This window comes from Brienomyrus brachyistius, chromosome 10, assembly GCF_023856365.1.
Source record: "Brienomyrus brachyistius isolate T26 chromosome 10, BBRACH_0.4, whole genome shotgun sequence".
NCBI classification, from domain to species: domain Eukaryota; kingdom Metazoa; phylum Chordata; class Actinopteri; order Osteoglossiformes; family Mormyridae; genus Brienomyrus; species Brienomyrus brachyistius.
In genome coordinates this window covers 18,968,114-18,982,968 of record NC_064542.1, presented here as the reverse complement: position 1 = coordinate 18,982,968, position 14,855 = coordinate 18,968,114, and the positions used below count along the sequence as shown (strand labels likewise).

The 14,855-nt window shown below is 45.8% G+C and overlaps 1 protein-coding gene across 1 annotated transcript in view; it reads right to left on the bottom strand.

Moving 5' to 3' along the window:
• Positions 1-11,554: 11,554 nt before the first annotated feature.
• nlgn2a (neuroligin 2a) overlaps positions 11,555-14,855 on the bottom strand; it is a 95,824-nt gene continuing 92,523 nt past the window's right edge. The window contains 11 exon segments of the mRNA XM_049027649.1: positions 11,555-11,691; positions 11,694-11,829; positions 11,831-11,878; positions 11,880-12,110; positions 12,112-12,229; positions 12,231-12,327; positions 12,330-12,447; positions 12,449-12,488; positions 12,647-13,013; positions 13,187-13,346; positions 14,113-14,378. Coding sequence (XP_048883606.1) covers positions 11,555-11,691; positions 11,694-11,829; positions 11,831-11,878; positions 11,880-12,110; positions 12,112-12,229; positions 12,231-12,327; positions 12,330-12,447; positions 12,449-12,488; positions 12,647-13,013; positions 13,187-13,346; positions 14,113-14,378 — 1,718 coding nt within the window.

Below are 14,855 nucleotides of genomic sequence, written 5' to 3'. Positions count from 1 at the left end.
CTTTGTTGCCTTTTTAATGACCATCATCGATCTCCCTAAATGGAGATTAGCTTTATTCTTCATTCTTGATTGAGTAGCACAGGCTCGTGGGAGTATCACTTACGCAAATATGTTCTGATGACAGAACTAAAAATGATTGGTTCGGAGAGATATCCAATCAGATCTTGGTCAGATGTCACACCAACCAATCAGATCTCTTGTTCCAACCTCCTCTAGTTGCTTGGACCTCCTTCTTCTACTATCCGATTGGTTATCTCTCCGAACCAATAATTTTTACAGTAGTTCTGCCCTCAGAACATTTTTGTGCAATTAAAACTCCCACGTGTGTCACACATTTATTGGTAAAAATTTATACACAAGATTTGGTTACTTACTCAGAGGTGTAGGTAAACTTGGGTAAAAGGTTAAACTTCTTTGAAAATACATAAAACCCCTTTAGACTTCAACCACTATTTGAAAATAGCACCAGTGATCGGACCCTCCAAAATAAAATGCTTAAAACACCCAAACAACTTGCACAAACATGCCCACACATGGTCTAGTTTAAATCCTGACAGTCACAAGATGCTAACCAAGCACAAACCAACTTCCAAAACTTACTTACATGGATAAACAAACTTGAATTATAAACTGTCATGCCCTTCTCGTCGGCTCCTCGTGTGTGCCACGCCCCCGGATTACCCACGTGTTCTTTCCCCGATTGTACCCAGCTGTGTCCGATTTATTTTCAATCAGTCCTGTGTATTTCAGTCCGTGTCTTACCTGAGTCCTTGTTCCGTCATTGATGTTGTCAATGCCTGTGTCCCGTCCTGCTGTACTCGCTCCGTTTTCCTCCATTAAACCCCCATTTGCCCCGTATTCTGCCTTCCTGATTCCCCGCTTGCCCGCACGATCGCCGCTCTGCCCGCGATCTCCCGTGACATAAACAAACTCATGCTCACAGACATATTAATGTGGGTCTCCCTCGGCATTATAAGCACTGTGGAGTTGTGCTCCTGCTCACACACATTATTTGGGAAGCTCTACCCGTTGGGAACAATCAGTAGAAATCTTGTCTCCATCATCTCAGACATGATATGCAGGGGCGCTGCTAAGGATTTTGGGCCCCATGAAAAGAATCTTGACAGGGCCCCCAACACAGTTTATTGGGGGCTTCTCTGGGCCCCCTCTCAGTCATGGGCCCCGAGAATCGTCATCGTTTACCCCCCCTTTACAGCGCCCCTGATGATATGTCATCAGCTTTTCCCACGCCACCTCCAGTTCACAGTCCTGAAGACAGCAAATAAAAGTAATAAAAAGTGCCTTACCTGTGTTTGTAATTTTTTCTGCTTAATTCCAATCTTGGCTTCATATATTAGGTTTTAAAAGTCACGTGTCCCCACTGCAACAGTGACCAGGACCATTAAGCTCTTGTGCAGTGTAGCTTTAAAATAAGGTGGGTCTTGTGAAATGTTGTGAACTTTTCTTTTACCCATTTGTTTTTTCCTGTTTCCAGGAGCTGCATGTCATTGGGTGGCCGTGAGATCCATGAAAAGGCAGTGTCTGCAGTTACAGGTGTTACAAGGTGGTTGGCTGGAAATCCTTGCCATTTAGCAAAAACTGAACGCATAGGGGGGCGGCATGGTGGTGCAGTGGTTAGCACTGTTGCTGAGGCTAAATTGCCCATAGGTGTGCATGTGTGAGTGTATGGTGTGTGAATGTGCCCTGCGATGGGCTGGCCCCCCATCCTGGGTTGTTCCCTGCCTCGTGTCCATTGCTTCCGGGATAGGCTCCGGACCCCCTATGACCCAGTAGGATAAGCAGTTTGGGAAATGAATGGATGGATGGATGGATGGATGGATGAACGCATAGGCTTATATGTGGGCTCATTTTGTTCAGTAAGCCGAGGGATACATATTGAACCTATTGTGTATAAGCGAGGTATGTGCTGAAATCCATGGACGAAAACCGATGACGTCATGGATGCCATACAACACAAGATATTAGTACACATTTCTAATACAATGTGGAATCACATTTGTATTTACAAGAATTTCACTCGGAAGCACTACGCGAACTACAACTCAATATGTTTCTACCAAGAAACACTACTTGCATGCAAACACAGCTATCCCAGTGAACGATGGTGATTTGTAACAAATTCTTTTGAACTAGTTCTTTTCTGTGAAACGGTCAAAATGGTTTTCAAAGCTAAGAGAATATTTGTACATCCATGAAAGTCTCAGGTTCTAAAAATCAAAAGGTAGGTGATAAAGGATCATATAAAAACACTCAGCAACCTTTTATAATTCACTTACATTTGCTTTTCGTAGACTGTCAGTAGCCATGTTGCATTCAGTGACCCTCTGCGTACCGTAATCCGTTGTATTTGCACTCTGTGCATGCTCAGTGCTGCATGCTGCATGGTGGTTGTGGCTCGCTACTCACAACTGTCAGCGATTCAGAAGTTAGTGAGTTTGGTATGTTTGGTTGAAGAGATTAATAGGCAATTCTCCTGAGACTCAGAAGCCCCATAGCAAATGTTTGCGATATAATTTATTAATGTATTGTATTATTGTTATTTATCTTTTAAAATGCATACGCTGCCTGGCCAAAAAAATATAGTCATTTGAATTTTTCATTGCACCACCTTTAGCTTTGATTATGGTGCACATTTGTCATGGCATTGTTACCACGAGCTTATGCTACATCTCACCCTTTATTTTCATCCAGATTTGCATTCATTTCTCACAGAGATCTTGTACTGACAAGTGAGCTGAACCACCATAGAGCCTCCTTCAGCACATCCCAAAGACCTTCAGTGAGGGTAAGGTCACAACTCTGTGATGATCGAGTCATGTGTGAAAATGATTCCTCATGCTCCCTGAACCACAATTGACAATTCGAAGCCAATGAATCTTGCCATTCTTGTCCTGGAATATGTCCATGCCAACAGGGAAGGAAAAAACCCATTGATGATGCATGGAGGTGTAACCTGGCCATTCAGTTGACTTTACTTTATTGCTGCATAACGTCGCTGAGCTGTAATAATGATCCAGTCATTGGCTCATAAGTATTTGCTGATAGAAATTCAAATGATGACTTTTTTTTGCAATGTATAATTACATTATTGGTCACTCATATCACTGTTTTATTATTTAATTCATTTTGTTGCCATAAGTGACTAAGTTTTGGAGTTGCATTCCCCTAATCGTATTTTCCCCATTGAATATTTGTATTTTGGTATGTGATTTCAGTGAATGCGAGATTTTTCCAGGAACACATTAGCCGCACTGTAGCAGGACTGCCTGTACTTACATGAGTAGTTTTTCCTGCTTTTGGGCATTTTTGCTTGTTCTTAGACTAAAGGTGGATATCAATCTTTGGACCCTTCCAGAGATGCCAATGCCGAGATCAGCAGCTTTTGTGCAGTGAGTGTTATGCTATTAAACTAACAGGGGGTTGGCCTATGGGAGGGGGGCAGGCTAGTTAATCAAATGCACACCCTGGGTTGATGAACTACTATTATTACTTGCTTTGATCTGTCATTATCCACTGGATCCTTCAATCGAATGAATAATAGGCTGAGTTAAGTCCCAAGAAATCAAAACAACCAAATTACAACTAGAATGTTTTGCTGAATTAACAGGTGCTCAGTAGACAATGGGGTTTATTGCAAAGTCTCAGACGTCACCAGGTCGAAGAGCATGTGTCTAATTGAGCCCGCTCACTTCTCATTGGTTCCATCAACGATGTAGCTGTAATATGCTGGGAGTTGCCTGAGGACTGTGCTTAGTCAATTAGATTTTGGGTCAAAACATGCAGACCTTTGACTCAGTGCTGTTTTCTCCAAAGTTTGCATCTTACCCTTATAAGTGCAGACCTGGACTAAATTGCCATGGGTGGGAGGCATCAGGTAGGTGTCGGTTTACTCATAACCCCCACTTCAGTGCTTGTATGTTGGCGTTCATCCCAGTAAATGAGATGATCACCTCCCTTCATTTTTGATTTGGGAGATGGTCTCCGACTATCGAGGGAATGCATTGATGTCACATCGATGCTGGAACATGCCCCCTCAGATGTACTGAGTAGCAAAACATTCTGCCACATGGCTTCTTATAGTCATGGAAACTGCAAAACAAACGATCATCTGCTTAGATGAAAAGCAGCTGGACTCGACAGGGATCTGTACAACATAGTTTAACAATATCTGGATAACTCTCTAAACTTGTTTTGTAGAGTAGCTTTTACAGCAGCCAATAATGTAAACTTACTATTAATAAAATAACTGCCAATAACGTAATATTTTTTTTCTGTTCTTTATGTAATAAAAATCGATAATGTAATACATGTTTCAGTTGGAAATTTTACTACGGTATCAATAATTTATTACAATATCCGCTTTTATTGCATTAACAATGGAAAAAAATATGCTATTGGCAGTTATTACATTGATGGTAGTTATTATATTATTGGCTGCTACACTTAAGGAAAACTGGGTTTGCCTTGCTAGCTAACAATATCTAATAATCCCCCAATGTTTCCTGAACACAAGGCCAATCATCATGTTTTTAAATAAATTCTGATAAAAACTTTAGAGTTACATAGAATACAAATGAATGATACTAAATATTTAATTGATGAGTAGTCAATACAATACAGCTTTTCCTTTTTTTTTTTTACAAACTTTTAACCTATGAACTTTCAGACATATGAACGAAGAGGACTGTAAGTCCAAATTGTGTTCCTTGCGCTCCCGTTTCCTTCCTTCCTGTCTGCAACATCAAGTTTTTTTTCTGCGCACCAATTCCACCTAACACAACTTCTGGCCGCTACTCCCGCCGCGCAGCAGCATAGCGTGCGTACTCCCAGCGTCCTACTTATTTGTACTTGCGAATATCCGTAAAATGATGTTGAATAATAATTTATAATAATAAGTTAGAATAATAACTAATAACAAACATTTCAAGTTATGAACAGCTGTTTGGAACGTATCTCTTTCGCAAGTAGAGGAGCGTCTGTATATATCTTAAAGAATGATTCTACCAAAAAAATTCCACATAATTGACAAAATGAGACAACTGTAAATCCATGTTTTAGAGTTTTTTTTTGCGGATTGAAATGATTTCTTCTTAAATCGATTTGTACAATCAATCGCACAACAGCTCTTTCTTATTTTAGATGTTGTCACGTCATTCAAGCCGAACATCATTTTGCCACTCAGTGGGCCTAATCGCAGTAACTTCCACCTATTGTGACATCATTGCATACCCTCTATCATCTGTGCTTATGCATCAAACATCAGTTTAGAATATTCGGCCCTCTCTGAGACCTTGGGTGGTTAACAACAGTGAAATATGGAGAAGTGTAATTGAGAAAAACGGCCTATCCAATCTGAACCTGAGCAGTGCTCTGTTATTACACTTCTGAAAGAACACCATGTCTAAGAATAAGAATGTTCATACGTATTATTATCAGATCTACAACCACATGTCTTGGACACTCAGGTGAAGAGAGGAGCTACGCAATCTGTCAGTTGATGATCATGTGATGGGGAAATTGCCAGACAGAGCCTACAGGACCAACTGTATTGAGAAGATGTGCTGGAAGCATCTGGCAGATGCTGTTGGATGTTCCACTCACACCTCTGGACAGAACTTCTCTTGCATTCCAAGGGAGACTGGAGATGTTGAGGCGAAATGGACTATGTTCTGTACTGTACAGGGCTGTGGTCATAAGCTTGTTGGTTCCCCTCGTAGTGGCAACCTCCAAACCTGGTTGTGGACGCCAAAGGTAAAGGGAACCATCTACATGTTGGAGGAGGTCTTCCAAGCTTTGTTAGCCCCTGTTCTTGATGCAGGTGATGGGCATCCACAGGCCGAGTGGAATGTGACTTTAGCAGTTGTGGAAGCAAAAACTGACACGGGGGAGGGGGGAAGAAAGTCTGCCCCAATACCAAGATCAGCAGCGACAACAAGCGCTACTAGGAGGCCATGGGGCAGTAGGATGTGGGCAAGAGGAACAGCAGGGAGAGGTTTTACAGGCCTATGAGCTGCGAGCAGCCTCATCCTTAGTGGAAGAATATTTCTTCTTAAAAGGATTTGCAAGCCAGCTTGAGATATATAGGGCTACTTAAGATGATACAGGACAGGAAAGGAAAAGCAGCAATGAACAACAAGTGTACATGAATGGAGAAAGCCAAGGCCCAGGAGCAGTACACAGAAGCCAAACGGAGGGCGAAGGAGAGTATTAAGACCAACAAGGAATACTATGTAGAGCAGAGTTCGGAAACCATGATCCTGGTATGCTGGTATCCAGCAGGATTTCCATCTCTGAGCAGGTGCTTGATAGTGTGGACAGGGAGACCTGCTGGAAGCTGCTGAGACACTATGGGGTGCCAAACAACATCATCCAAATCTCCTATCTCAGACATCTTCCAAATGTAAACAAGAGCGAAACATGGCTGTTTGCTTTCACGCTTGATGCCCTTTATCTAAATTATTTTTGTTTGTTTGGTTCTCAGCAGAAATGCTTAGTTTGTGTTGTTAAGTGTGACTTTATTAGGCCAATAAGAAGTGATTCTGAGAAGATCTAGACTTTTTTCAACACTTGCCTGAGAAGAATCCTCTGGAACCACTGGCCTGACACCATTAGCAACCAAGAACTGTGGCAGTGAACAAAACAAGAACCTGCAGAGGAAAAGATTCTCCAGCAATGTTGGAGGTGGACAGGCCACACCTTCTGGAAGCTGGCCTCAAGGCAAGTTCTCACATGGAATCCCCAGGGAAAGAGAGAGTGGTTGGCTGAGAAACACCTGGGAGCAGATGGCAAGAGAATGGACCACACTGGGGACAAATGGAGAGACTGGCCCAGAACCAAGATGCCTGAAGAGGACTTGTCAGTGGCTTATGCTTCAGAAGGGGTTATTAGGTGAAAGAAAAAATTTACTGTATTCCCTGGAGAAGCTGACTGGCGAGAGGGAGGTCCACACATCTCTGCTCGGACTGCTACCCCCAATAACAAGACCAGGATTACCGGTGAATAATGGATGGATGGATGGCCCTTGATTATCCCAAGTTTATTTGTACTGTACATGTGTTAATATCAACTTTTAATCTCTTGTTTCTTTTGGCAACAAATTTTGGTTGCATGTTATTGAGTTACAGTAATGCAAATGGGTCAGAACTGTTATTATATCTGAATTTTCAGAAACATTTTCAGTGAAGTTTTAAAATTCCTCTACATTCTGAACGAATGGACTGTGTAAGGGGCTATCCAGCTCAACAGCCAATGAGGAGACGGAATCCATGGCATGGCTATGAATGTCTTTAATGTTCCCCAGATCGGAATCACAGCATACAGTGTGTAATAACTTCTAAATTAAACAGAAATATCATCACCTTATTTATGTTTTTTTTCTTTTTTTTAATTTTTCTTATTCTTTTTAAATTCATTATTAACATTTTTTCTTCATCTCAAGTCTTGGGTTTCTGAATTCAAACAAAGAGAGTAAAAATGTGACAACAGGTGCAAGGCTTTTTGGTGACCTATTTACTTGATGGTTCAAAGTTCAAAGGTCATGCTCCCTGTGCGCGCAGGATCCTTCCATGTCATCACGTTATACTAACCTTCAAACCTGCCCCTTTATCTACGTTGGAATATGAGACTGCCTCTTCCTAGTTAATTACTAAAAATAAAAGACCTTGGTTTGGTAATTGACACACAAATTGCCCAGACTAGCAACTGAATAAGCAGGGAAGAGTAAATCATTCTGTCTTTAAAGCAATAAAGTACACCTTCGTTAAATGAGCTGGTTTCAAAGCATGGATATTGAGTTTTTTTTGGATGTTTGTCATTCATTGTTATTTTAAATAGCAACCTGAAACACTGGTTCCCAAACTCCAGAGCTGTAATCCATTAAGAACCTGACCAGAAAACATACACACATTGCGTCACACTCAGACCTGGCAGACAGATCCTGTCTTGTTTTCATGGGCTTTAAGGTGCTGTTCATGTCACTTGGGAGCGAGGTGGTGGGTGGGGTCAGAAGAGGAGTGGCCTGATCCTCATTGGGGCGGGAACTCCCGACAGGTTCCAGAGCGAGATGATGGACATGTAAAGCTGACGAATCACCAGGCCCCTCTAACCAAACACTGTATGGAGTCATGGCTCCGCTAGGCCAAGGAAACCGGGAGTCATAGACGCACAACACAGCTCCCCTTCTACACCATCCTACTTTCTATTTTTTAGAACTTTACAACTTTATTCCTAATTAGTCATATGTATATCACAAAATAAAAAATACACAGTGGATTCATGATATGACAGCCATTTTAACCTTGAGATATCCCAGAAATTCCGCCTGAAGCGCATAAAGGCCGTCCAGAGCGTACGGCCCGGCCGTCGGCCACAGCGCACCTTGCACCTGCCGTCTTTGTCACAAAGTATTTCAGTCATTCGCTCCAAAACCAAACGAGAAACTTAATATTTACAAATAGGTACTTTTGTCTGGTTGTTATTACACTTAAAAAATGTACAGTCTGTCTTTCATTTCGACTCTCTGTCCATTCCCCACGTCACGCTCCACAGAGGACTTCAGGAAGTCAGGGGAAAAAAAGGGGAAAAGAGGTTGTCACCATCACAAGCCGTCCAACGTGTCAACATCTAAAAAACAACAAGAAAAAGAACGGAAAAGGAGGAAAAAAATCTGTCGCTGCTCGCATTGGGCGGTATCCTTGTGTTTTTGCATGTATGTGTGTATTTTGCTCTCCTACTAATTTTTATGAGTGTATGTAGGACTGTACTCAGGCCACAAAGGTCTGCTGCTGCTGTCACCGATGTCACGGTTACCACGGTTACAGCGTGGGATATGATGACATCCGGGGTGACTTATGATATATGTTTGTCCTTCTTTTTGTGGATCATCAGTTTGTCTCCACAGACAGCCACACAGCGCAGTCTGCCTGTGGTTCTTTCCTGTGTGAGATTGTGCAGCTGATACATACCCCCCCCCCGCTGGGATTAGGCCCCAGGAGCCCCCCCCCCCATTCTTTGTGTTTATGCCCAATTGCTTCATGTGGGGATTGAAGAGGAGTAGGAGAAGAACAGATCATCCAGTTTCTCAGTTGTTCTCTTTGCTGTACCCCACCCACCCAATACACCACCACAGGAAATATAACACTGCTTTTGAAGGTCACCCCCCCCCCCCCCCCATGCCACACACCTTTTCCAAGCCCTGGCCAGCCCTGCCCCCACAATCACAGAACACAGGTGGGGGAGAGCACAGAAAGTGGGTGGGTGGGGGCCATGATAACAGAACATGCAGCCACTCCCAGGTCCCCTGTGAAACACGCCTCTTGGACTCCGAGTCTGTCAGACTGACTCCAGTCATGAGCGGATGAAGCCTGTCATTTACCCAAATGTGCTTGTAACATGTGGCAGTCACTTTGGCGTTGTTAAATTTGCGGTGGGGGAGGGGGGGTTAAGGGTTGGAGAGAGCAGGGTGGACTGAAGGATGAAATTTATACGTGCTCCATTCCATCTGACACTGAGAGACGAATTTCTGAACCTCTTCAGGACCTGAGCTTCTCACTGGCAGAGCAGTTTGCCCAGTTCCCCTCTTTGTAGGGTGTGGGGGGGGGAATGGGGGGATTTTGCCTGAGGAATTGGCTCCACTGGTCTTGACCGTATGCAGGGGGTGGGGGCAGTGTTGGGACGTTAGCTCTGTCTGAGTCCTAATTACCAGTAAGGTTGGTGCACCATCAAAATAGCAAGAGGCTAAGGCCCACACAGGTGGCGGTGGGGGGGGGGGGCATTGCCTCTGACGTGACCGGCCTCAGGTGGGCGAGGGGTCTCACAAACAGGAGGATCGCTTAGCAGCTGGGAGTATGAACCAGACATTGATGAAGAGGATGGGACTGTGATGAAGAGGAGAAGCTGTGGCTTTACTCACAGAAGCTAAGCGGGTGTAGTGTCCTTCAGCAAGGCCCTCTGCCCACTCTGCATATGGGTAAAACTTTAAAGGTACATGAAAAGAGTATATAAATGCATACTAAGCAAAATGAAAATGGAACTCTTCTTGAAATTAAAATGCTTTAAATGACTTTGGCCCAGGCTGCTTTTTGGGTGACTGGGAGAAGCATCTTCATTCTTTTAATTTGCTGGGGAAAAAAAAACCTTCACTTGGTTTTAGAGAAAAAGCCCAAAAAGTCAGGGAAACTGAATAAGCACTTCTGTCATCCGACTTTACTGAATCCAGCACAGGACTCAACCCCCCCCCCCCCCCCCCCATCCTCAAAGGAAAAGGTAGTGACAGGACGGGAGGGGAGCAGTGAAGCACAGAAGTGACAGACCACGACGTTCTTATTGGTACAAGATGAGTGAGACAGGAGCAACAACAGGTATCTCTTAAAGAGACAGGTATCTCTTACAGAGACAGGTATCTCTTACGGATGGATAAAGACCAGGCTCGGCAGTCTCTGAGAGAGGAGGAGGCATGACCGGCTTGGTCCAGTGCGAAGTGGGCAGCAGGTGGAGTTACCGATTTACTATCAATTCATTTATTAGATGCCACAGGCTTCCACAGACGCCCCTTTTCACTGATACCTATGGGAGGGACTTCAGTTACAGGCCAAAGGTCCGGCTGCTTGGTCTTCAAAGGCATGAATGCGCATGAGACAGAAATTTAAAAAAATACAAAAGAACAACAAAATTGTAAAAACAAAATGGCAATTGAATTTTTAAACCTTTCTTGTCTGGTGTGCCGCCTCTGCCCAATCCGGAAAACCTCATGCATAGATCCCCACAGAGCGAACCGTTCATAAATTTTCTTTATATATACGTTTATATAGATTATATATATATATATAATCTATATCTCTATGAATCTATATTTTCAAAACTCTTTCCACAACAAAGAACAGCAACAATCAATCGATACAGAGTATAAAGAAAAATAAAAGGAGGCGAATGTTTGGCACTTTTCTTGCGACCGTTCCTCCCGCGCACAGGCAGGACACAGAGCCTCCATCTCTCTGAGTGCCCCATCTGGATCAGAACAACAGGTCTTGGCACCAAGAATGCTGGTAGAAAGAGGGTTTTGGAATATCGCCCTTCCAAGTCACCTCTTGCACACACGTGGTTTGGGTAGGTGCGCGTGCGCTCACGCTCCTTCCGAGGAACCACAGACGGAGAGGTGCTGAGAAAGGAAGGCTAGGGGAGTGAGATAAAAGAGCGATAACAGTGGGGGTATGAAAGGGCTGACCTTAATACAGAAGATAGAGGGATTAAATAAGGAGAAGCAGGCACAGCGAAGCGGTGGAGGAGAGCAGGGGGAGACCATGAGGAGGTCGGCGGCTGGGGCATGATTTTCATTGGAAAGAAAACCATAGAATTCTTCCCCTCCTTGTGAGAACATGGCTGAGGCACGGCTACAATGGCTGCTGTCCGACCCCAGGGAACCAGATTTTGCCAAAGACGCGGCGGGGAAGAAACAAGGGAGACAAACAAGGGGGAGGGGCAGTGTACGGAGCAGGGGTGGGGCGAGAAGAAGACCCCTCGAAGAGAAAAGCAAAGATCAGCAGTTCTGTTGCGTGTCTCCACAGAGCACCAGCAGGGGGAGATGTTTGCAGCAGGCGGCGGCGCCCGGACTCTCTGAGGGAGTCGTCCTCTGTGAGACTCCACTATACGCGGTAGTAAGGTGAGGGTGGGGCAGGTGTTGTTGTGCCCCACGGGGGCGGGGTAAGTGTTAAAGGCGTGAAGAGGCTGCATGGCGGCGACAGTGCTGGAGATCATGGTGATGGTGTTGGGCGTCATTAGCGCCATATCGTCCGGGGCGCGGCGCAGCGTCAGGGGTGTAGTCGGGCGGGCAGGCCGGCCGCAGGATCTCGGTGGGGTCGTAGCGGCTCCATGTCATGGTGGGCGTCATGCTCCGAGTGCTTCATCTGCATGGACATGATCTCCTCCTCCTGGCTGTGTGCCAGGTCATTGGCGGGCCCGTGTTGTGGAGAGAGCCGCCTGCGCATCTCGTGCCGCTTGTCCCGCTTGTAGTAGAGTGCAGCGAAGGCCAGGATATTGAGGAAGAGGAGGGAGGCGCCAACGGCCACCGTCACGCTCAGCTCCGTGGAGTAGTCCCCGCGTGTCGCCGGGGAAAGGCGAGTAGCGAGGCCTCTCCGAGCCCTCAGGGTCAGGGTCTGGTGGAAAGGTGGGGATGGGGTGCCGGGTGGTACGTGGTCCCAAGCCTTTGCCCCCCCCACCCCGGGGGGGTGCCCGGCGGCTGGCGAGTGGTGGAGGGGTTGATGTAGCTGTCATGGAGACTGTGCAGGTGAGGCACAAGCTCCAACCAGAAGCCACCTTGTTGGCCCGGTAATTATCCCGAACCCGTGGCTTTAGCCCGATGTGCAGGTACTGCTTGTCCTTGGAGTTAAACTTGGTCCAGATGACCTCCTCAAAGCGGTTGGGCTTGGTGTGGAATGAACTTGGTGTCCTGGGGCACTGGCAGGTTGGGATCCCTAGACAGCCAATCAGAAAAGACTTTAGTCACCGAACTTAGGTTTGATGAACTGCAAGTTCCTTTGGGTTTTTTTTAGATATACATGTAAACAAAAAGTACAAGAGTGAATGGTGTTGGTAAGTTAAAGAGAACATGCTCAATGCATCATACACTGACCCTGTCTTGGCAAAGTTGGTCCAGTAGGTCATGACCACGGCGCTGAGCATGATGTCGTTCTTGGAAAAGTTGCAGGGGAAGAGGTCAGTGGCACCCACCATGGGGACGCCAAAGACGTAGGGGATCTCATCCCCATGAGCTGCGTCTGCCCACTCGGGCCGCGTCTCTGTCTGGCAATGGTGGTAGAAAGTGTAAAAGTAGACGGGAGACTGAAACTCGGCATGCAGCTTGGCCGTGGCCACCGCCGGCGCCACCCACTGGTGGTCGGTAAAGAGCGCCAGCAGAGTCTTGCGCCGCATCTCGCCGTTGTCGCGATCTGCCCAGTCCGTGTACATGAACTTGATGGTCTCCCTCAAGATGTCCTTACCTGTGAAGGAAGGCTGGGTGAGAACAGTCTAAGCCCACGGCTCTTCAGCCACATTGACTGACAAGAATGACAATTGCTGACAATGATCCTCCAGGAACGAAACTGAGACCATTTTAAGAGCATTAGGACTGCAACCTGCCTACCCAGTGTTGAGTGGCAGGCTAACTCCTCACCTTCTGGATATCCGTACAGGTTGTCCACAAAATTGGAGATGGTGTAATCGAAGGCAGCAGCAGAAATACCCTCCTCACCCTCAGAGCCCCCATCGTCCACAAACTTAAGCCCCTCTCCCTGGTTCACCCCGATTAGGATGTCATAGTTCAGGAACTCCCCCTGGTGGAGTAGAAAGGAAAGTGCATGTCAAAAGATTTTAATATTTAAAAATTTTTTTTTTTCTTTCACAAAATTGGAATTGGAATTAACCCTGTAACAACAATAATTACTCTGTGTCATAACATATCCTAAATACCGGCACTATTAAAACAGTAATATTCATCTCTAAATGAAAAGCTGACGTTACACGACTGGAGGCTGCTGACACTGCAGAAGAGATGGTTGCAGCTGTAAACAGGGATTGACCTGAACATCCTTCAGTAGAAAAAGAAGGTACAGTCTCTTAAACCATACTATTGTGGGGGGTCACTTTTTCCAAATTTACGTACAATGGTAAGTTAAATGGAAAGTAATAGAGATTGAAGGTCACGATAGTGCCTGAAATACACTGAAATACAGGCCAGAGGAAGTTGATTGTGAGTACAGTATACACAACCATATCCTATGTTAAAGGGTCCTGAATGTGAAAAAGCAGTCAAAGTGAGGAATCAGTTTTTAGAGGGGAATTGTAATAGCATCCTGGGTGGAATAGCCTAACCTCCAGCCCTGAAAGTGAGAGGTGATGGTGCTATCCACAGAGTCACCCCTCTGTGCCCTGTCCTCCCTCGTCACTGGCAAATAAAGATCTCGTTCCCCTTCCCTGACCCACATCATTTGGTTTTGTCCAATCGGGGGCAGCTACACACAGTTTTGACAGCATCAAGGACCGTGGGCAGACGCATGGATCCATTGGTGGGCTAGAATCAAAACACCCTGGGCTTCCCACCTGCTGCATGAGGATCTCCGGGTCATCAGGCACCACATCGCCATCCACTACAGGCCCAAATGCGATGTGATAGCGGGCCGGCTGTATGTCCTGGTCCACCAGCTCGCGGAAGTTCTTGCGGCGCAGGCACTCAACCATGTTGGTGGTCTCTCCAAAGCTGCAGCCCACCTTGCGTGCCAGGATCTTGGTGTACTTCAGGGGCTGGTAGTTGACCGACCAACTGGAGATGGCAGAGCCACTCTGGGCGATGGCCCGCTGAAACAGTCCTGGGGGGCCGAGAAGATGAGGAGGACCATGAGAGGGTCCACCTGCATGGGGAGAGAATGGCGTGCAAAGCCAGCTAGGCCTGGAGCTCCAGAGAGGACCTGAGCGCACAGTAACCCTTCAGACGCTACGCGAAATGCCTTTGTGTCATCAGCATTCCTGCAGTGTATTAATTATTCACTCAGGCTAAGGGCTCTGAATGTCTGTCCATGCCAGTCAGCTCTGTTCAGGCTCAATGGAAAGGAGGAAGATCCCGAATTTTATACCTGGAGCCAATGCTGGAACAAACTGCAGAACAGGCAGGGAATGAAATGGACACGGACTTGATCATGACTGGGAATGAACTGGAAATGAAGTGCACTGTAAAAAACGAGTATAGAAAGTAGGGATGGATATAACCAGGGCATGGGAGAGTAGTGTGATCGGATTCAAACTGGCAGACTGGAGGGTTTGGGAATCTCTACTGGGAATGTCATGGG